The sequence below is a fragment of the Sardina pilchardus genome, chromosome 5 (assembly GCF_963854185.1).
Source record: "Sardina pilchardus chromosome 5, fSarPil1.1, whole genome shotgun sequence".
NCBI classification, from domain to species: Eukaryota; Metazoa; Chordata; class Actinopteri; order Clupeiformes; family Clupeidae; genus Sardina; species Sardina pilchardus.
Genome location: NC_084998.1, coordinates 11638725 through 11661309, shown reverse-complemented (window position 1 = coordinate 11661309; position 22585 = coordinate 11638725). Strand labels below are relative to the sequence as shown.

At 39.1% G+C, this 22585-nt stretch overlaps 3 protein-coding genes across 4 annotated transcripts in view; all 3 read left to right on the top strand.

Moving 5' to 3' along the window:
- LOC134080179 (HMG box transcription factor BBX) overlaps positions 1-8228 on the top strand; it is a 30656-nt gene extending 22428 nt beyond the window's left edge. The window contains 1 exon segment of the mRNA XM_062536466.1: positions 1264-8228. Coding sequence (XP_062392450.1) covers positions 1264-1354 — 91 coding nt within the window. The 3' untranslated portion in view covers positions 1355-8228.
- Positions 8229-8772: 544 nt separating this feature from the next.
- On the top strand, positions 8773-15564 carry LOC134080178 (uncharacterized). Of its 2 annotated transcripts, none has more exons than XM_062536465.1 (5): positions 8773-8961; positions 9311-9628; positions 9844-10131; positions 13851-13941; positions 14330-15564. In XM_062536465.1, exons 1-5 carry the CDS (start codon positions 8919-8921, stop codon positions 14331-14333), a joined length of 744 nt encoding a protein of 247 aa, XP_062392449.1. In that variant the 5' UTR covers positions 8773-8918; the 3' UTR covers positions 14334-15564. The 2 variants fall into 2 exon arrangements, with proteins under 2 accessions (XP_062392449.1, XP_062392448.1); XM_062536464.1 differs by having other exon boundaries at positions 8774-8961; positions 13851-13937.
- Positions 15565-18013: 2449 nt separating this feature from the next.
- On the top strand, positions 18014-21692 carry riox2 (ribosomal oxygenase 2). The gene is made up of 10 exons (XM_062535589.1): positions 18014-18128; positions 18385-18821; positions 18946-19065; positions 19155-19283; positions 19414-19517; positions 19809-19911; positions 20187-20355; positions 20704-20792; positions 21083-21244; positions 21410-21692. Exons 2-10 carry the CDS (start codon positions 18387-18389, stop codon positions 21581-21583), a joined length of 1485 nt encoding a protein of 494 aa, XP_062391573.1. The 5' UTR covers positions 18014-18128; positions 18385-18386; the 3' UTR covers positions 21584-21692.
- The last annotated feature ends 893 nt before the right edge of the window (positions 21693-22585 follow it).

The following is a 22585-nucleotide window of genomic DNA, read 5'->3' as shown; positions in this document are numbered from 1 at the left end:
GTTGAGCGAGGAATTACAGCAGTAGATTGATTTAGGATGGTCTATTTTACTGTCATGAGTGAATTGTATGATAATTGCACCAGTAGCAATTTGCATGGTCCCAGAGAATGATGCCGTTTACAAAGAGGCACTCATGATTAAGGGCGGAATCAGAATGCAAAGACAATTGCAGTCATAATGCAGAATGCAGAATGCAGAATATGCAAATCTCTCAAACATTTTATAAACCTGTACAAAAAGTAGTGCAACTTCAAATAGATCAAGTTCAAGCTCAGGTACATTACACAGATTTCAAGAAAATCTAAAAGGATATATAATACAAGTGTGACTTAGTGAGGAGACTGTTTGCATTAACATGGGCTTTGACTTCTTTTAACAATTGAGAATAAAATTCTCTGTTATTATGTTTACTCTGTCAAATAGGCCGATCAGAAAAAAGCTGTATTGTTATTGTGTGGTTTACATACAGTAGCATTATTGGTAGGCTGACGCTAACAGAATTCACATGACTGCCTTGTTAGCCTATTGAGCATCAGTTTGGTTCGGTACGCTAGGCAAAACGTTTGACAAAAACGTTTGTTTTAGTGCACTGATGAGTTAGGATCATGACTAACTAGCCAGCTAGTATTGTTCAGTTCATGTCTTTAACATGCTTTACTTGCTACTTGAATAATTTCAGCGAATATTATTAAGGTCAGATAAATGATAAGATCATTAGGCTTTACTGTGTTCGGTGTGTTGTTAACTAATGGCATCGCCTACTAGCCAGCTAGTTACACCTGTTGAGCAACCTTTTTTGTACTGGAAAATCCCTTTTAACGTAAGTCCTATAACGCTTTAGTTTAACTAGTTAAACAATTTAAGGTATTTTGTGCAACACTTATAAATAAATCCCTTACCAAAGGATAAAACTAAGCCTTGAACATCATACTTAAAGGGAAAGACGTAAGGTGTTTTGTGCAACCGGCCTGCGTGGCGCAGCATTCCGAACATTGTGTAATCAAATACACCGGTATGGCGGTATATAAAAAATTCATATCGTATCGAAAATATACACTGGTATTTGATGTGAAACGGTATACGGCCTAGCACTAGTTTCCATTAACTAAAGCTAATGATAAACTTAAGTATTGAGTCAACTACAGTAACTTAAGACACTTAAGCTTGAATTAAAGAGAAATTATGAGGTTGACTAAAAAGAGCTGACATAATTAACGTTAGTGCATGCAGGTTTGTTTCACAGCTTTGACTTTGTGTTTACAGAGGTCAGCGTGCTGTCAGTTTGCCGAGTGAGAGCCAAGCGAAGGACATGGCTGCCCAAACCCCTGTGCTGATCTCCTGTGCTGACCAGTGAGGGCTCTCTTGGCTGGCCCCCTCTGAACAGACAAACATGGTGCGTTTCACCCCACAAACTCTCGACCTCGTGCTGGGATGGGACAGAGGGACACTGGGGAGATGTGCTCTGAAGTGGCCTCCAGGGGCTGCTCTGGTCTGGGAGTGAAAGAGCATGGGGAGGAGGGTGCCTTTCACCTGGGAGCTTCCCAGATGCAGCCCACACTTGCAGCCTATGGAGGAGCTAGGTTGGCCCTAGAGTGTGGCCTCCTCACCTGGTGGCTGGGACGGGTTAGCAGACATTGTTGCACAAAAATGGCTGCCATTTTAAGGTCAAGTTTTGCATTTTAAAAGTGCATTCGGGGGGAGGGAGTATCTTGGTCAGGTTTTTTTTTTTGTTTGTTTGTTTGTTTCGTTTTGCTGCTTTGTTTCACAGATGTTTCTTCCACGTAGCAGAGCTCTCTGTACGGGCGAATGAAATCTTGTGGCTTCCTGCAGTCCTTCCTACTCTAGACCAAATTCACACAGCCAGTAGCCTGCACAAATGCTTGAACAGCCACCATACCTCTTGTCTCTCTTTCTGAATAATAACAGGTTAGCTTTTTATTCTAGATTCTCAGATCCCTCAAGGTTACCTTAAAAAGAATGAGTGAGTGGGTGATGTCTGGGAACTAGGTATTTGCCAAGATAATGCAGTAGGTCTTACATGATCACTAAATAGTTGTCGGTGTACATTGTCACTCAGTGATGGGAGGTCTCTTAATTTAGGCGACCCATATTGGTTTGGTTAGGTAGGTAGGGCACTGATGGTAAATGGTTGGTGAGAACGGTTTTATTTCTCAATATACCCACTGCATGTTTGCTGTTGCTGAGGGCTTGAACGAAAGCTCCTTAAAGGAAAAGTTCACTCTAGTCCACTTGAAAATGCTCAAAACGTTTAGTTTAGTTTAGTTTAGTTGTGGTGCCATTTTATTGTTCCATGGTATCTGTTATGTCTTAAGAAATTGGCTGTAAACATGGCATATTCTGACATCGGTTTCCAAAAGCTTCAGTTTCTATTCACTGGTTTAAATCATCATTTGCAAAAACCCGGGGCATAAATGAAGATCGCAAAACATGCTACATTTTCCGGTATGCACTGCTGCTTCAAGACCCCACAGTACAGTATGTGCAGTTGTATGTATAAGTTTGGTCACCTCTGAGCAAAATCTGTATACTTTTTGTTGTGAAGCATAAATATATAACCACAGCAAAATAGCTTAAAAACAAACTTAAAATATTTTTTTTAAAAAAAGAGAGAATTGCTTCATATTTGTAAGCAGTTTAGTAGTGAATATGTGTTTAAAGCATCCAAAAATGACCTAGACATGGTGACCAGGGGATTGCACTTCCTGATTGCAATTGTCAGGCTGAAGTGTCATTAAGTAATGACTGTTAAATTTGAATGTGAAAGTCAAGATAAGATTAACTTACTCAGATAAACCTCTGCTGGGCAGAAAGGCCAACCAAACATCTTTTTTTTTTTTTTCTCTCGGGTGAAAATTAGGTTGAGGTGGTAGTGAGCTGTGCCACAGGGTGGGAGGGGTGAGGAACAGTGTGGACAAAAATGCTTATGAGAACACCTGGGAAGATTACCATTTTAAAATAATCTCAAAATGTCGGCTTCGATGCACTCTAATAGGCCTACACTCCTCAACACTTTGTAGGCTGCACTCTAGTGCAATCCAGTGCATTCGTCCTGCTCTTCTTTGGCAGTTTCAGATGCCTTTGCTCAAAGTACAGATTACGCATTAAGTGACACTACATCACCATAGTGCTCAAGAAAAGTAATGTTTCCCTTGCAAATGTGTTGGGAGATGAGTTTCACCCAACACATTACCCCTGATATGTCTGACAAATAGGCATAACCCATTTTGAAGAATGTATCCCTCAAGATATCTCCAAATTCAGAATACAAACGTTACATAGTCTAGAACAGGGATGGGCAACTTTGATGATGGAGAGGACCACAAATATTTTATTGCTGCTGTCAGAGGACCAGATGTGACCATGTACGTCCATCATTGAGATAAGTAGGTCATCAGTAGTCAGCTGAATTAAATATACATATATCTATATATATTTATATTTATATTATATAGTATATTAATGTTTATTAAACCAGCATGCTTTAATTTAATATTGTTTATGCTCATGCATTGTTTGATATTGCTTCTATTTTAATGCATTTAATGCATTGAAAAAAACGGGTAGGGCTAACCACAACCACTCAAGCAAGTAGTAATGGAAAAAGCTAATAACCCAGTAAACACCAATTCTGTTTGGAAATGTATTTGTATTATTGTATTTTAGCAAGTGCATTTTAAACTCCTACAACAAAATTCCATGATATTCCATGACCTTGCCCCCCCAAATATAGAATTCCCTGACATTCCATGTCTGGAATAGACTTAATTAAAATTCGCTATGACAGCGGCTGTAGCAGCTCTAGTGCAGCCTACTTTGGTGCATGGTATTGTAGGGGCTTATCGTTTGTGATATACTGGTGGGAATTCTTCCCACTATAACAATAAGTAATCATGCAATATAAATGATAAAGCTTAGTTAATGCTGTATTTCTGTGGGTGACGCATTTGAAGCTTACTGTGCAGAGCGAAAAAGAGCATAGCAGAAGGTGGGAAAAATTAGCCTGGCCCTGCTCACCTAGATCTTCTTTCAGGGAGATCTTGTCTGGCAACCCCATAGTTCAAAACCGTTTCCCTCAAGCAAGAAAAATGTCAGGCCAATCAGTGACAAGAGGGGAAGACGAAACCGAAACTTATTATGATAAACAGAAGCTGCAACACCTGCAAACATCACTGTAATGTAACGTTAGGAATCTCTGATCAATGTGATTGGTAAGGCTGGACCAATGATTTCCAAAGTTAGTGCCCGTTGCGATGCAAGTGTTGCAAACGTTTCCCAATCGAGAGTTCCCAGACTCTATTCACGTTGTAAAAAGGTTCGGTGGGGCCAGGCTAAGGAAAAATCGGATGTAGAACAAACATCCATAATATGCAAAGCTTGCGAAAAGATAGTGCTTACAAATGGTGGAACCAGGATTAGATTTATTAGCTGCCTACAAAGATTATCTGCGGAAAGAGTGCCAAACAAAGTGCTGAGTTAGGGTGCCCAAACATACCAATCAGAATTTCAACTGTGATGCAGGGTTCCATGTTAAAAATCAACAGAATTTTAATTTTCTTCAGAGGTGTCCAAACTTGCATACAACTATAATGTAAGCCATTCAGGGTAAAACAGTAGATGGCTACGAATTATCGAGAACACCAACTTTGGTGAGTAATTGGTTAAAACTTGTTAAGCAATATTTTTTCTTTAAACCATTGTAATGCTTTTCAGGGTTTCTTTTCCTTTATGATTCATCACAACTTCCTAGCCCATAGAGTTAACATATACAGACACACACACACTCACACATGCTTCCTTCTCATAGTTTTTTGAAGCAGTTTGGGGATACTTGAATGGCGAATTGCATTTTATTTCAATACTTGACCTACAGTCTGTGTGGTATCTAGAGAACTAATCCAAAAGAATGCGACTATTTTGCTAATATAGTTCAATAACACAGACACTGCACTAATATTTTGCTTGAGTAGTAAATGAATTTATATATATGTGTATATGCATGTATATGCATATATACATGCATATACATATATATGTATGCATAGAGCAATTTTTCTTTTCTTTTTTTTTGTTCTTCCATATTTGGATATCAAAGTGTCATTCAGTTTTCAATTTTCAGTTCTTGGCAGTCAGGCCATTACTCGTGGCATCCAAGTTGAATTGTCATTGTCTGGTTGTACGATTTTCCTTCCCTTGGTCTTGATTAAGTGTAGAAGCCTGCTATTCATTCCCTGTTTAAGTAGCTGGTCCTTGGTGGTATGATGTACCTTATTCATTTCATTCCTCTGTGTTCCCAGCAAGTGGACACAGGAGTTAGAGGTGAGGGCTCTCACACACATTCTTTTTTGTCCCTTGTTCCTCTTAGTTTGTATTTATTTTTTAATCACAAATTTTTCACCTCTCTGGTTGATCTACAGCTGCTTGACTCTGTCAGCTAGTTTTTGTTTCCTCGTTAGTGAAGCCACTAAAGGCAGCACCTCTATTGGTCAGTATGTCTTGGTCAAATAGATATTAATATACACTGCAATTATTCAGACATATTCTCAAAAGAATATAATTCATTCTCACTAGACTTAACTAACCGTTTGCAGTATATTTGTGTCCATGGAGATTATTACACTCTGTTATAACCAGGGAAAGTTCAAATGACCATTCTCAGTGAATTCTAAAGCCTTTTTAGAACCTACAGTACTTGAGCCACATCTCATTCACGGTGTATGAAGGAATGATGCTGCAGGCCAGATCATAGCTTAAGAAAACTACCACAATACCCTAAGTGTTGCCATCATCATGAAATTTCACTTATATTTGAAATAATGTTGACCAATGTTTTTTGATTTATAGATTTCTTCTTTTTTTCGACACTTTGCTCCTAACAATTGTCTGTGAATTTATAAAAGATGTCTTTTTTTACTTAAACACTTTTGTTTTCGTTCACTATTATTGTTATTATTATAATTATTATTATTATTATTATTATTCAATTTTAAATATTGTGAGTGTTTCAGTGTTGTTTTACTGGCTTTGTTTCCTTCCAGGTGATTTTTAGTTCTTAACCTCAGTCTTTCCTGAGGTCCAGTTTACTGGATGAAGACTGTTGTCGAAATCTCATAATCTAAAACTGTATCTATGCTTACCTGTTAAGCCAATGAGCACTGAGAAACAATGCACAGCTTTTAGATAAGTAGTTCATGTTTCTCTGTTTTCTTCTGGGAATATATATTCTTAAAGCAACTGCGTTGCTATTTTTGGCTGATGTGTAAAGTGGGTAGGGGTATAATTACTACAGGAAGAGGCTATGAATGTCTTGTCCTTTGTATAAATGAGACGTTTAGTCAAAGCCAAGGGATTACATCTGTATGTGTTTGAAGAAGTCTGTTTTTTATGTTAATCAACTAGGTGTACCTAATACATAAATGATATTGGTATATTGCGACACAGTGTGTAGCAGCTCTTCCTAACTTGCTAAATGGCATCTCACAGCAAAGGTAGGCCAGGCCCAAACCCTGCTGACTTTTACCCTTGCTTCTAGTGAGTGGATGCTTCAGTTGAAGCTAGACTTTAGAAATGCATTAAAGGCCCTGTTTTGAAAGAATTGAAGTTTGAAATAGGTTTCAAAATATTTTCTAAGAAAAACAATAGAATTTTTTGTGATGTTTTTTGCTAAGCAATTTTTGAATGAAGCCAGTATGTGCTTGCTTACACATTTCCAGCGATAAATTTCGATACAAATTTTGGATTTTTTAAATTCGTAATTTACATTATGGATCATTAAATGTTTTGAGAAGTTTAGAAAATTTAACAAATTATGTCTTCCCAAAATGATTTATGCTTAAATGTATGTTCTTCCCAGCAATCAATGGCTAAGGTACTGACTAATGAAGTATCATGTACAGTGTAATGGACATTAAAAGTGGTTATATAGACATTTGCCAAAGAGAAGGGAAAGTTGTCTTTAAAAAGAAATTCTATGAAAATTCAGAGAGACAAGCAATTGCTCCGAGTTTTTGTTTGCATAAATCTTCAGGTAGAAAGTATATATTGTCAGCACAAATACTTCTAGTGGGTTACCTTTGACTTTTAACAAAGTACTGGCACCTTTGAATGCCTCTTAATTAAAAAAAAAAAAAAGAATTTGCACCTTAAACCCTAACCAAAATGATATGTTACAAAATCTTTATCCCCATTACTTACATTTCGCATTCATCCCATTTTAGCTTAATTTTTTAATCCACCATAATATCAAGAAGAAATTTTACAGCGTATGTTTTTGCTGTTGTATGTGTGTGAGCGTGTATGTGTATGCATTGCAGAATTTTGGTATAATTTGAGCATTAGGCATGAAATTGTCCCATTTCCAGTTTGCCATTGAAAGTCACCCACCCTCTCAACTTCTGTCACCTTTTTCTATGTAGGAGATGCCTCTATAAACCTATATTGCTTAACAGACTATTAATAATACCCTTTTGTGCTAGTACTGTCTCCTGAATGTAATGGATTTTGTACCTGTATTTTTCTAATTCTAATCCCGTCTTTCTGTATGTTATGGAAAAAGTAAGAAAGAATTTTAGGCTGTTGACACAAGTGAATCATTTGTAATAGCTTACAAAAGAGTTATCACAATCATAAAGAAAATGTTTTGAGCCAGCTCAACCTTGCTTCATACATTACTTCACATGACAACAGAGAAAAAGGCAAACTTGTAAGAGTCTAAAAGTACGCCCTGATTCTGAGGTCAAATCTAAAGTGAAATCGGGGGCAACCATTATAAACATTTGCCAAATCCTCTATATCAAGTGTATTTATTTTCTTTTTTTTTCTTTTTATAAGTTGTTTAAGTCTTAAAACCTGAATATGCACCCAGAAAAATGGCAGATATATTATATTCTCTGTTCAAGAATGTACCTTCATGGCTATTAAAGTATTTGTGAAGCAGTCTTGTCAAAGGTTTACACCAGGTCTGTTTCCTTGAGGGTTTATAAAATATGTGCTTGACCTAATTTATGTCAATAGTACTGTATTATGATATGTATGGACTTGATTGTTACAGCCCAGATGTTAATGCAGCCTTGCCTTACTGGACACCCTGTGTAGAAAGGGATTCCTTTGCCATTGCCCTCAGCCCTTTTCACTGAGTTGTATGTCATAACACTGTCTGCTGACGCAACGCAATTATTCCTTGAACACCTATTAAAGTAACATATGTTTAATTTGTCTCTGACTGTTTTTTGTTTTAGAGAGAGATTTGTGTTTAGAATGTCACTGCCATTCAGCATTTAGTTGCCAAAATTGGTGTGCATGAACATGGCAATGCAGTTGCAACAAGTGGTAACAACAATAACAAACAACATTATGTGGTTTGGTATTGTCTTTGTTGTTGAACAAGCATTTCACTCATATTCGAAAAGTGGGCTCCAGCACAGTATACTCACCCAAGCACTAGATATCCAGAGCATTAATTTTCATGCTATTTAATTAACCCCCTTTTCATTACCATCCAAGTCAGTGGAGAATGAACACAAACAACATATCAACTGTAGATGCAAGAATGGAATTATTTGCTGCCTCGTGGAACCAGCTGACAGATATGATTGTGTAATGTCCAAATGTGAAGTTAACCACAGATGAGGAAACTGGTAAGAACAGCTCCTATACTCTCAGAAACCAGGCAATCTGTGGATTTCTGTAGAAAAGCATATAACATCAGTATTAGTCCCAACATGTTTAAAACAAGTATGTAGTGTGTGCAACTTTTGATGTAAGCAGGAAACCTAAAGCACCGGTTGTGAATACGTAACAGGTTGCCGCCTTAACCAGGAAGTTGTGATGCATGTCACTGAATACATGCAGTTGCGAGCGACAAGTGGAAGGCATAGTCAGAGATCTAAGTAGCTCATAGAATGAATCCTCTCTGGGTCTTATCCATATTTTTTACCGTAACAGGTAGGAGTAGTTGTTTTACTATTTGAAATGTTTTTCCATATTTTCATCTATAAACTAACCTGACCAGATATAAATACAAAATACACTTTATCGTCTGTCTAAAGACAATAGATGGTTTGTTGAAATTGACATTGTATCCAAGATTGCTTGGATACAATGTTCACATAGTGTCAACTTGTTCACATTGTGTCAACAGTTTATTGATAATATCAACCTCTGTATGTATATAGCTGACCATCCGAGTGTAACCAAACAATCAATCTTATTTTTTTACATGGGTGAACAATATTTAGCTTTTTAAATGAATGATTTCAAAAGACAGTTACATCTGTTGATTCCTCATTTCCAGATTCTTTTGAAATCATCAATGCTACAAGAGGAAGCTCATTCCTACTACCTTGTGAGCCGGCCTTTGGATTTTATTATGAGGGATTTCAGGTGAAGTGGAGTAAAAAAGGACTTGATGAAGTCATATGTCATTATTTCCTAAATGAAACAGATGTGAGGCCCATGACCTGCATGTCATCCTTTAAACCCTCATTGAGGGGTTTGAAAGTTAAATATTTTAATAGTGATCACTCTGGATCCTACAACTGCTCTATCATAGGAATTATACCGCCACCCAATCGGGACCTTAATACAACTACAGTGGAACTTCGAACAGTTGGTAATTACCATATTTACATTTCTTTTGTAATGTCTACTTTTGTGGACAAATCCTTGCATTATTGGAAAATAAAGATCTTAACAAGTCAGTTTTTAAAAAGGGATACATGATCCAAGATACTATAGAATTATATTCCCCTTGTCTTGGTGATCACTGAAAAATGATGTCTGCTGTTTTGTGAGTGAACCCTACTATTTTTCTGTATGTTTAACCAGGTACAAGCCTTGAATTAGTGAACACCACTGATTCTGATTGTATTGAGCTGTTGTGTACAATGGATGGCATAGATCAAGAGAAAGTCAGCTTTATCTGGAACTGGAGGGGCAAGAATAAATCTGAACAGGTGATCACCAACAGCTCATCCAGTGTAAGCAGCTCTCTGCACTTGTGTGGAGCGGAGAGGAGAGATGGAGACACTATTACCTGCAGTGTTTCACATCCATCAGGTCACTTTACATCAAGCTGGACTATTCCTGAACAGAATGTACATGTAGGTAATGAAGGTAAGCAGTGCCTATATGGCCAACATATACATGTGCTTTACTGAAGCAGCAATACTGCAGGATACAATGATATGGAATGTAATTTGGTGTTTAAAGTATTAGTTATTTTCATAACGCTATTGATTGAATTCAAATTTTTATTTATTGCTCCTTAATGTAGTATTACTGACTTTTAACTTTTTTACTGTTAAATATAACTATTGTATTGTTGTTATTTGTATGTCGCTTTAGACAAAAGGCTGTGCTAAATACCATAACCATAAAGGAGAACTTGAAGCCGTTTTCTCCATAAGGCCTGTTTGTTAGAGGTCACCGAGTACTGTCGGTAGGGAAAAAATATCAGTGATAAATGATTTGTCCTGCTAGTGGCTAAATCACTACCAGACAGCTTCAAAGCTATGCTAAGGAAAAAGATATAGGCCTCTCTTTAAATGTATTATCTTTTGTATATATAACAGAAATAATTTGCTTATACCGGTTCAAAAACATCTCACATTTACATTTACAGAGTCCAACAAAACTATACTCGGTCTTTACATTCTGTCACTCAAAAACACATTCATAATCACACACATTCACTCATATACATAGGACACCTTTACTATCACCTATACACGATAACACACATACAGTACATGCACACTTGCTGGGTGCCCTATCCTACAAGCACATACTTACACACTCATAAACATACTAGCTCACATACATACATACACACAAGTGCTGTGCAACATAAAGAGGGTATAAGATATCACTATGTGTGTGGTTCAGAGACCCCCACCCCACCCTCCACCTATACTCTCTGCACTTTTTTTTTTTGTAGATTTGGACTGGAGTCTTAAATTGGAATTATGTTAGAAACTGTCTCCATAGGCTGTGGATGGGGCCTATTTTTAACTATCTTTGTTTTAACAACAGATACAAATGCGTAGTACAGCATTTCATGTCATAACAGCAATTCCTGACCATAAACCACAGAACATAGCCACAGATTACCCACAAAGGCTGCAATATTACTATTTTTACTATGACTGTTTTTTTTTCACACAATTTGGCGACCCCCAGAAATTATCTTATAACTCCCAAGTTGAGAACCTCTGGATAAAGGCACTCCATCATGGTACATCAGAGGCCAATCAACAATCAAGCCAATCTAAAACATAACAGACCTTTGTTAGCATTCCACTGGTAACAAGCAAGCAATTTCCTTTAGAATTAGGGGTGGGTGGATCGATTGGTCGATAGAATAGATAGTGTTGGTAGTAGTATTAAATCAATAGTTAGCGTGATGGGATTGATAATTAAATTGAAGTTTATCTACTACTACTACTACTACTACTATTACTTTCACTATACATTTCTCCTGTTTAATCAAGGACTAGCCTATAGTCCTGTGCACTCACTGACTCAACAGTGCAGAGCCATGGAGGTATTATATAGGTCTACAACAATCAAATGTAGAGGAAATATTGCCCCCATTAATTCCAGTGATTCCTGCTAGGTTACAGCCAGAGGTGGAACAACTGCACACAGGGCCCTGGGGCAGAAATGGATCATAGGCCCCCCTCACCCTAACCACCACTCAGCTAACTCCACGTCCCCCACCACCCTCCTCTATCTGACTTTGGCTATAGCCTGATTAGAGCGGCTGCTAAGCACCACACTACTGCAGGGCAAACAGGGCAAAGCATGGTCATCGATATCGTGAGAAGTTTCCTGGCCACCAAGTTCAGTGAGAGACAGCATAATGAAAAAAGAGTTCAACTTTGGGAGTTTAGACTTGCTTTTCTTTTCTGTCCTCTTTTGTGCTATGGGTAAACCCAGTCTGATCTGCCTGGCGATTGGATTTTGCCCTGCAGCACAGGCTGGAAACCTGCACATTTAGCTCTCCTGCTTCATTTCAAATTTGCAGGGACCAATCACAAACTGGCTTATCCACCTGACACACCCGTATCGTTAGTCTGATTGGTCGAAGGACCATCCAAGCATACAGAATAATTTGAGCTATACTCACTGATCACAGCCTGTGTAAAGTATAGTATATACAGTATATAGTAGTAGAAATACCACGCAGACTCCCCAGACTAATGTTCAATCTCAAAAGATTGAGATTTTTGCGCCCCACTTTTAACCGAGTAGTACTTTGAAAGGTAACAGCTGAAGGCTTCACAAATGTAATGTCAAACATCTGCATTTTCCAAAAAAGTAGGCCAGGCACTGTGTGTCTTACCATGTGGGCTCACCATATTCGTTGGCTTTAACACTAAATATATATAGCCTACTGTATTGGTCGCAACTTTATAAACATGTTAAAATGGGTGCCAAATTTAGACCGCTGGCAAATGAAACATTTCACAAGTTCCACTTTAGCTCAAACAGCCTAATTAGCCCTTTTCACGTTGATGTCAGACGAAGCGTTGCTGGGTATCCTCCGGCATGTCCAGCCGCCAAATTCTACAGAAGAAGAAGAAGAAGTATTCATGGGTTTCATCAGGTCCCTTTACACAGGTGTATACGATCAAGCACCATGCAGTCTGCATTGATAATCAAGGTGCTTGATTGTATACACCAGTGGAAAGGGACCTGATGAAACCCATGAATACTTCTTCTTCTTCTTCTGTAGTATTTGGCGGCTGGACATGCCGGAGGATACCCAGCAACGCTTCGTCTGACATCACGTGAAAAGGGCTAATTCCTGAACGGGTTTTGTTCAGAGCTGAAAATGGAACTGTATTTGACAGTGGACAGATGTAGGTTATTGGTAGTGTCAACATGTTAGCTTTCAGTGTGGTACAATCTGTTTGTAAAATATTTGTAATTAAAAAGTATTTCACTTTTTTGACACCTATATGTTGTCCCATATCCAAGGGAATATTCCCACCCCTATGTCATGCCACTCTGTTTCGAGGGACAAAGGATAGGGAAGAGGAAGAATGAGAAATGAGATTGAGCCTTGGGGTCTGTAGCATCGTGAATGCAATGTTATGCTTCCATAGACTCTACCTCACTGGCTTAACCAGCAAGCCCGTTTTTAAAGACATTAAGCAATAGTTTAGATCAAGGTTTGTCTTTTAAACCAAAAAAAAAAAAAGAAAGAAATGGTGTCTGACGTGTGCTTCCAGCCTAATCGACATGTAGGCACAAACAAGCCATTAGATGCCACAATTAGCTAATCCTCCCATTTTTAAAACCGGCCACTTACACAACATGCTTTTATGTCCACTAGTAATGTGCCACCTAATAAGCTGGTACAGAATGTTAAAATGTGCCCGGAGGTATATGTTAGACGCCATTTGTGTAGTTTGTTGTCTACACTATGTTTGGAAAGAGGTATTATTTGTGTTTTAACAGTCTCTCACTTCTGACTTTATCATCAAGGAGGATTTTGTATGTGTGGTGCATTGTAGCCCAAGTTGGTCTGTTGCTCTGGCTTAGTTTCTAATAAAACATGTGAATTAAATCATTAAAACAAGCACATAATTTAAGAAAACGAGCACATGATTTGGTTAATAAGCACGCCTGAGTGCACATTTTAGTAAAACATTCTCGCAGTGTAAAAAAAAAAAAAAAAAAAAAAAGAATCAACACAGTATCTGGCATCCAGGCCAGCAAGAACAGATTGTGATGACTGTATTATCTCATTGAAACTACTCAGGGAATTAAACATTCTGTGTAGTCAGTGAACTGCTTTCCTTTCCCCCCCCTTTTTTCCATTTTAGACAGCAACTGGACAGTGATAACAATCTGCATTTGTGCTTCAACTGGGGCAGTGTTGCTTATTGCCATGGCTGTCATTATTTACAAATGTAAGTAAGTTACTTCATCATTGCCTTAGTGTGTATAAATCGGTACATATACATGCATATTTTGACATGATAAATATGCCACTTTGGTTACTGACATCTCCCCATAGCCTTTGCCAGTCTTTTTAATTCCATGACACACACTGAAATTCTTCTCACTTTAAACTTGTTTGTGTGAGTCTAATTTATTTTTGAATGCTTTACACATCTTTCGAGGAAACCACCCACCCCAACATGCCCTCACTCTTTCCTTCCTGTTAATCTTTATAAAAAGAGTATGATGTAGGCTGTGTGATATGATGCATATTTCAGACTACTGCGTTTGTTGCCTCACAAATTACATGCACTGAACAAAATACATGCAATATCTGACAACATCACATTTTCTGCTGCAGGTAAGAGAAAGAATGCTGACGATGCCTCCATAGTGTACACCAACAAAGTTTATGAAAACTTCAATTTCGGCACTGGGATTTCCATCAGACAAAACAGAACAGAAACACAGCATGAACACTGTATTTATGAGAATTAGAAGTCCCTGAGCTACACAAATTCAACTTTACTCTGCTTAAAACTCAACCTTTGATACGTTGTCAGTATCAGTGTTCTCATCACTCATTTGATTCATGTGGTATGGCATATATCACCCCTTTGCTAAAATATTGCAAATATTGCTTCGCCACAGTGACATTGCTTTCACATGAGGTTTTTGTGGGTGAAGAGATATCACATCATATGGTAAGGACAATATTTGAGGCTGCATGGTTGTTACCTTGGAGGGTATATTCTAGAGCATTTTTTAGTTCTTTACCCTGCAGTACAGTATTAACATTGCATAGCAGTCCTTCTCTTTTGTTTGTCCTTACTAAAGATACTATTTGTGATGCCAGCATGTTAATCTTTGTGCTACATTATTATAACCATCAAAGCCTTATCTTAATCCAAAAGAAAATGTGTGAGCGGAACTGAAAAAGTGAGCTGATTGAAATAGAATGTGCCACATTGTGAGTTGAATGTATGAGTTTGAATGTATTTAGCCAAGGTGTAAACATGGCGTAAACACGGTGTAAACTGTAAATGTGAACTGAATAGAAATGTGATAGTCTTATACAATCTCTCTATCTCTGTGAGTGTGTGTGTGTGTGTGTGTGTATGTGTGTGTGTGTGTGTGTGTGTGTGTGTGTGTGTGTGTGTGTGACCAACTCGCGGTTCAACATCTATAGTACATTAATGAGTAAGCAGTGCTGTTGGAATAGTCTGCAGCCCCTGGACTCACCCTAGAGGTCAAATAGCTCTTTGCAGATGACCTGGTCCACGTCCACCTATCACTCTAAAAACGGGGCAGCACTCACTACAATGACACCACACTGCAGTTCATTTCATGCCAAATTAGTTCAATCAAGTACAGATGTGAAATAACAATCACTTTATTTTTAAAATGCATTAGCCTACACATTTGTGGAGGAAACCGTCCACCTCAGCATTTAACACCTCTCATTCAGCTTTCCTTCCTGTTCACCATAAAAACAAGTATGATGTAGGCTACTGTGATGTGTTGCATGTTTCAAACTGCTGAATTTGTTGCCTCACAAATTAAATGTACAAATAAATATGTCTTTGTGTTTATGTTTACAGTATCCGGCAGATGATTTTGTCCAAAGTGATGAAACACTATAAACATTTTTAGTTAAGAATAATAGTTTCAAATAAAGTCGGGAAAGCCCAGGCTACATAAAGCATATAATATCAATAATAATGGAAATGTCAAATATCAAATATCAACAATGAATATAATGAGTTTTGTTATTCCAAAAACCGGAAGCATAACTCTAGGTGAACAGATGGGTCTTGAACATTTCTTGACAGTCCCAAAACTCTCACAAGAAGATAGAACATTAACTCATGCCACCTAGGCCTACAAGGCATCACTTAGGAAAGGAGTCTTGACTGACCTCGAGTCTTGACTAGGGTTGCCAACCGTTCCGTATAATACGGAATCGTCCCGTATTTGACACCTAAAAGTCTTGTTCCGTATTGAACTAATACGGAACGCTCTTTGTTCCGTATTTTTGAGAAACTGCTTAATGCACACATACTACAATTAAAAACACACACACAAAAAAACTCCCTGACACAACGTGGAGCCTGCTGGTCCGCAAGGCATGGAGTGAGGTCCGGTGCTTCACCTGATAATTAGCTGCGCAATTGATCTGGATCAAGCAACCGCGGCCCGACAGAAAAGAAAACAAAGTTTCTGCAATTAGGAGGAAATGCTGGCTAGTTTGATGTGATTAAACAGAGTCATACAAATAAGTGGTGGTATGAGCGTTCATTGAATGCATACGGTTGTGCGTTTGCGCAACAGAAACTGAAACTACACAATAACGTTGTTGGCGCTCCGCTTCAACCTGGAAGACTATTTAATTAGGCTACGTAACGACATTTAACAACGTGGATTCTTGCAACTTCCATGGAAACAGAGCAGAGACTGTAGGCCTACAATATTGTTTAGCATTGAGTATTGTTTAGTCAAATTTGAATATAACATGGTCAAAAGATTGTAGCTTTAGTCTTTCATTTAAAGATCTCCAGATAAGTGATTTACGCCATTTACGATTTATGCTCAGCCGTTTACCATAGACAAAAGTTGGTATTATGTTTCCTGGATCTTTACATTCAGGCATTCAAATGAAATTTCATTATAAAGCACATCATTTTTTTCTCCATTTGCCTACCAGAGTAGGCCTATGATGCTTGCATGAGGGAAACATCCCAAAACAATAGCACCCATATAATTGCTGTTTTCAGAAGTATTTCTCATGCAACCATGCAAAAGCAATGAACTATTGTAAATATCTTACATTATTAAAGCAGGCCTCTGATGTGCATAGGACATGTACACACATGCATAGCACTTTAGGCACTTTTAGCACTTCAAATATTGACTGCTTTGAAGTGAAAGTGCATGTCTAACAATATAGCATAATAATAATAATTGTGATAATGATAATCATAATGATAATTTGATGTGGGGGTGGAGGTACGTGTAGGTGGGCCCCAATGACCCCCCCCCCCCCCCGGGTATTTTTGTTCCGTATTTTATTTTCTCAGAGTTGGCAACCCTAGTCTTGACTGACCTCTTAGCGTTCTGGTCCTCACAGCAGACTCATCGAAGGGCTGCAGTGGGATAGAGGAGAGGAAGAGCTGGATCAAGGAAATAAAATAACTATGTCTCTGTAGCCTTCCATCATTAACCTCTAGCAGTCAATATAAGGTCTTAAGTCGCTCAAAAGACACATGTTTGTGTTTTGATTTTATTTAAATTATTATAGGCTACAGAGTAATTATCACCATTAATATGTAATTTATCACTAGCCTAATTCGTAGCCTAATTATCCACATTTTTTTTGATAAAAATAATTTAACTTTAGGACTAACATATTGGTAAAGCCGACAGACCTATCCTACTTTTGCGCTTCATTGGCCCTGCAGGTATGGACTCTATAGCCTAATGATATTTAGGGTGTTTCAGAAGAAAGAAAACAAAGTAGGCCTAGCTTATGTTTCGTGAATCAGATTCTTCAGAGAAGCCTTTCTTTACCGTGATGACGGCTTTGTAGCCTACATCATCATCCAGACCCGGCTCCAGGGGGGGGCAAAAGGGGGCGGTGCACCCTCAAACAAAAAAGGTGCCCCCTCAGTTTTACTTGGCATAATCCTAACTATAGCCTTTTACGATTGATAGTGCCCCCCTGAAAATCTCAAATGCCCCCTTTATCACTGCTCTCTGCAGCCGGGTCTGTCATCATCATAACTTTAGAACCAGAGTAGTCTCAGGTAGCCTAGCCTAGGTCTAGGCCTACCTTTTTTTTTTTTTTTACAAATAGGCTAATAGCTACTATTCCTAAATCTGGAGTCGGGAATGTCTTTCAACTTTGGAGAAAACTGAGGCCTAGAATTAGCTTAGTATTGATAAAGTGTCTAGTAGCCTACATTCACGACAGAACCCTACTTTAGGCTACATTTAGGCCTATTTCAGAAAAAGAAAGCCAGTCTATCAGTCGTCTCTCTGTCCGGAACTATTATCCTACACCATGTTTCTGAACGGAAGTTAATCTAGTTGGACTGTGTAACACACACGCCGCCTGCTGCTGCCTTGCCTTCTTGATGAAGTTGGTGCAAAACTAACAGGAGGTCAGTTTGAGTCTGAAATCCCTGCGATGACAAATTATGACATAACACAGTCAATCGGTTATAATGTTTATATAACGAATCAGCAAGCTGATGCAGAGAAATCGTTTAACATTGCTGAAAGTTTCCTGTTTCCCATCTAGCTCTACAGTGTAGCTGACACATCTGTCTGTTAGATCGATTAGCTTGACTTTTCTAAATGTTCTTTACATGAAAATGCGAGTTACTGAATGACTAAAACCATATCTCTCTTTGGTAGACATGCCCAGGAAAAGGGGATCACCACCAACGTCCGCAGAATGCGAGGACACAGCTTCTGCTAAATATAGAAAACTGAAGGCTGATATATCTTCTTCCCCATTAAATTTCGACACCCCATTAAGTTTATTTAAAAGTCTGATTTCTCCAATTGGCATAGATGAATTCTTTCAGGAATATTGGGAAAAGAAGCCCTTGTTATTGCAAAGATCTGACCCAAGTTTAGCCAGCTATTACCAGTCCCTCTTCCAGTTGTCAGACCTGAAGGAACTGTGTGGTCAGAAGCTTGAGTATGCAAGGGATGTCAACGTCTGCCGATGTGTGAATGGCAAGAAAAAAGTAATGAATAAAGAAGGACGTGTTAACTACACTACTCTGAAAAAAGACTTTGACCAGAAGAAAGCCACCATACAGTTTCACCAGCCTCAAAGATTTAAGGTGAGATTCCCATTCCTGCCTGACTGTGTGCCTAATGTCTCTGAAGGACACAGAATGTAAGTGTGATTCAGGTCCTTCACTTCCCCTCTGTCAGAGGCTCTGAGGTTTGTGCTTGTGTATCCAGGATGAGCTCTGGCGTATTCAGGAGCGCCTGGAGAGTTTCTTCGGGGCCCTTGTGGGATCGAACGTGTACATCACACCAAAAGCTTCTCAGGGGCTGCCTCCACATTATGACGACGTTGAGGTAGGAGGACAGGGAAAAAAAAGTTCTGAAAATCTTCTCTCTAGCCTACACATTGACCCCTGGTCACTGAGCCACTCCTCTGTCCACAGGTATTCATTCTGCAGCTAGAGGGAGAGAAACACTGGAGGTTGTACAGTCCCACTGTCCCACTGGCTCGTGAGTACGGCCTGGAACCAGAGGACAGAATAGGCAACCCAACACATGACATTATCCTGAAGGTACAAGTTGCAGCATTTCATTAGCTAATTATGTGTTTTATTTTGTGGGTAATATACCAAAGAATTGGCAAGGCAAAGGTTTCATTAAGTTAGTAAGCTGGTTTAATGGAAGTGTGCAATCTCTTTACAGGCAGGAGATCTGTTATACTTTCCCAGAGGTACCATACACCAAGCAAATACTCCTGCCGAGGTGGATCACTCCACGCACATAACTCTCAGTACTTACCAGAACATGTGGGTTTTCTACCAACAGCACTCATCTGTATGTTGATAGAGACTGTGTAGGCCTGTCATCAATTGCTGGGTTTCTGTTCAGCTCATTTGCATTCTGTGTGCATGCATAATGATTCAGTCCAAGAATATGCACATCTGCATTTCCATCCACTGTGTTATGCGAGTTAAAAATAGAGAAGAGTCCAAATATGATATTTCCCATTGACACACAGAAGACAGAAAATACTGATTCAAAACTTTAGCACGGTTATGTGTGTCTGTGAGTTTGTTTAATTTCTGCATATTTTGCAGGTCTTGGGGAGACTACCTGCTGGACATATTTCCAGGTTTTCTCTTTGACTCGATGAAAAGAGATATCGATATGAGAGCTGGAATGCCCAGACGGCTACTTACGGTGAGTTGCCCTGGTGTGTTTCGTCTTTCGCATGACAACTTCAGCCTACCTTACACTAACAGACTTTGACACGATTTGGGAAAGATTCTTGAAAGATTGTAGTCTTTTGAGTAAAGCTTGAAGAAGGGGCATTAGTTAAAAGACAATCTTTCAAGAATCTTTCCCAAATCTTGTCAAAGTCTGTCAGTGTAAGGTAGGCTTTACCTGCACTACCTGTATAGTTTTTGTTGTTTAAAAAGCAGTCGTGAAAGTCATCATATTTCTGTGTGTGTCAGAATGTTAGCGTAGGCCCAGAGGTCTGTACACAGCTCTCTACGTTCCTGAGATGTTTGGCAGATAGAATGGACTCGGGTGAACAGGAGCTACGCTCTACAGACATGGAGAGAGACTTTGTGTCCAACAGGCTTCCACCTTTTGTGCATGACAACACAAACATCGTGCCAAGTGAGTATACATTTATTTACCTCAAACTCATCAAATGTTGTTGTCAGCAGAGGAACATTTTTTGAAATAACGGCCACATTGATATACTCTTGTTTATGGAGGAGTGTTCCCACATTGATACTCCTGGTAATGGAGTGTCCCTCAGATTATAGCTGAGACTTTAATTTAGCCTACATCCTGACATCTTTGAAATCATGTCCCTAAAAGTGTAGCACTGTAGCCTGACCTGCCTGACCGCTCGAGGTGTTGCATGTGAAAAATCAACAGATTTTTTCTTTAAGTGCTAATGTTCATGTTTAAATTGACATCTGGACTGGAGCTTGAAAATGTATGTTTGTGGTTTCACAGCTGGAAAGATGCCAACGCTTGAGGACTGTGTGTGCATGAGATTTAAAGACCACGTCGTCGTAACAGTGCAGCCAAGTCCGGATAGAACAGTAAGTGTGTGATGTGTACATTTTCTAAGCAATGAGTGAGTGTGAGCTTGGTAAGGATATACTCATCATACGAGAAACTGCTGCGCTCTTCTTCTGCACAGTCACGTTGGAGTGATTACTCGGGGTGAACAGTCCAAGTGGGAATGTCCTGGGATATCCTTACTCTGGAATGCCTCTCATCAGAAATGAATAAATAGTTGGACCTAACGGTTGTGTAAAAAGTAATAGCGCTAGAAAACTACTGAACTTAAATAACAGATTAATTATATTGCTCTGACCAATTTTCCTAGGATGAGGCGACAGAGATGGAAGTGTTTGTGGTGCATTCGCTAAGGAATAACAGAAAGATTCACATGATGGGAGAACCACAAGATGATGATGATGATGATGATGAGGAGGAGGAGGAAGAAGAAGATGAGGAGGAGGAGAAAGAGGAGGAATGTCCAACTCAGGTGATAACTTTTGCTATTTTCCATTTTTAACGCCAGCGAAAACAGCAATTCAAGGGAAACAACACCCCCCCCCCCTATACATACACACACACACACACGCGCACACACACACACACACACACACACACACACACAGTGATTAACAGTGAACTCCCTGTATGTCAGGTCCAGGGCGTGCGCTTCCCTCTCTCTCATCGTCCTGCCCTCAGGCAGCTCCAGAGTGCAGAGCGCCTCCTGGTGGCCGAGCTGCAGCTGGAGCCAGACTCTGCGCGGCTGGGCCTAGTGCTGGGACTCTGGACCGAGGGGCTGCTGGAGGTCTGCTCCCCCACTGAACAGTAGGAAAGGACCCAGGAATCAGGCTGCTGAAGTCACCTCACACTTACCTTGTATCCTCTCGTAGAGGAAATTATTGTTAATATAAATTTCAACAACACCAAATAAAAGTATGCCTGTGCTAAATTTGTCTCCAGGGGTTTTGTGTCTTTATATCCTGCAAGGATACACATTCAGTATATTGTTAAATTAAAGTGAAAAAGGAATCTCTTTAATGCTCAATACCACACATCTTCATTCTACCAGTTGAATCCATCAACGTGGTGATGAGACTTTAGTGTTTAATACACTAGGTACCTAAAAACGTAAGACTAAACCAAGACTGTCCTCTTACAATTAAAAAGCAAATAGGGTAGTTTAGTGTAACTGATAACAACATAATGGCCAGGAGCAATAGAGCTTGTGGATCCAGCAGCTCTCTTTGGTTGAGTGCTCTCTGTGTCCCATTCTCAAGGCCAGAGATACATGATGACCATGACCAATTGCTGTAACACAGACACATACCACTGAGAGTTTTCCAGTTTTAAAGTGTTTTTACCATGCCATGCTCATGGTAGATATTCCAGCTCATTTATGTTCTACCCATTTAGCACTAAGGAGGGTAGGCTACCCAATTCCTCTAAAACCAATAAAAAGGTTACAATCCTACCCACAACAACATGGCACAGTGCAGTATCTGTCGTGAGAGACTCCATTCTTATTATTGTAAATCTGAATCAAAGTGACTTTGAAGCTGTAGGTAAAAATGATGAAATTGTGTTACATAGGCATAGATAGGTTAACATTTTACTAGTTTACCATATCTTCCTCTAGGGGGCAGATAGCACACAAGCATTGACTGAATTACTTGTGGCCTGTTTGTAGGCTGCCAGAAAAATGGCATCGCAATCCTGCTGTAATTATTTTACCCTCTAACTAGTCACCCTTCTTGGAAACTAGAAGGATTGCTTAAAAAGCTTACACATTACTTCTTGAGAATTGCTTTATATGTAATAGGCCTGAAAAGCC

What these genes read in the sequence shown, in the direction of transcription:
- LOC134080178 (XM_062536464.1), top strand. Translation starts at nt 8,919, where the DNA reads ATGAATCCTCTCTGGGTCTTATCCATATTTTTTACCGTAACAG. An exon ending in CATATTTTTTACCGTAACAG is followed by an intron (nt 8,962 to 9,310) that starts GTAGGAGTAGTT and finishes CCTCATTTCCAG; the next exon opens with ATTCTTTTGAAATCATCAAT. An exon ending in GGCTGTCATTATTTACAAAT is followed by an intron (nt 13,938 to 14,329) that starts GTAAGTAAGTTA and finishes TTTCTGCTGCAG; the next exon opens with GTAAGAGAAAGAATGCTGAC.
- riox2 (XM_062535589.1), top strand. Translation starts at nt 18,387, where the DNA reads ATGCCCAGGAAAAGGGGATCACCACCAACGTCCGCAGAATGCGAGGAC. An exon ending in ACCAGCCTCAAAGATTTAAG is followed by an intron (nt 18,822 to 18,945) that starts GTGAGATTCCCA and finishes TTGTGTATCCAG; the next exon opens with GATGAGCTCTGGCGTATTCA. An exon ending in AGCCAAGTCCGGATAGAACA is followed by an intron (nt 20,793 to 21,082) that starts GTAAGTGTGTGA and finishes CAATTTTCCTAG; the next exon opens with GATGAGGCGACAGAGATGGA.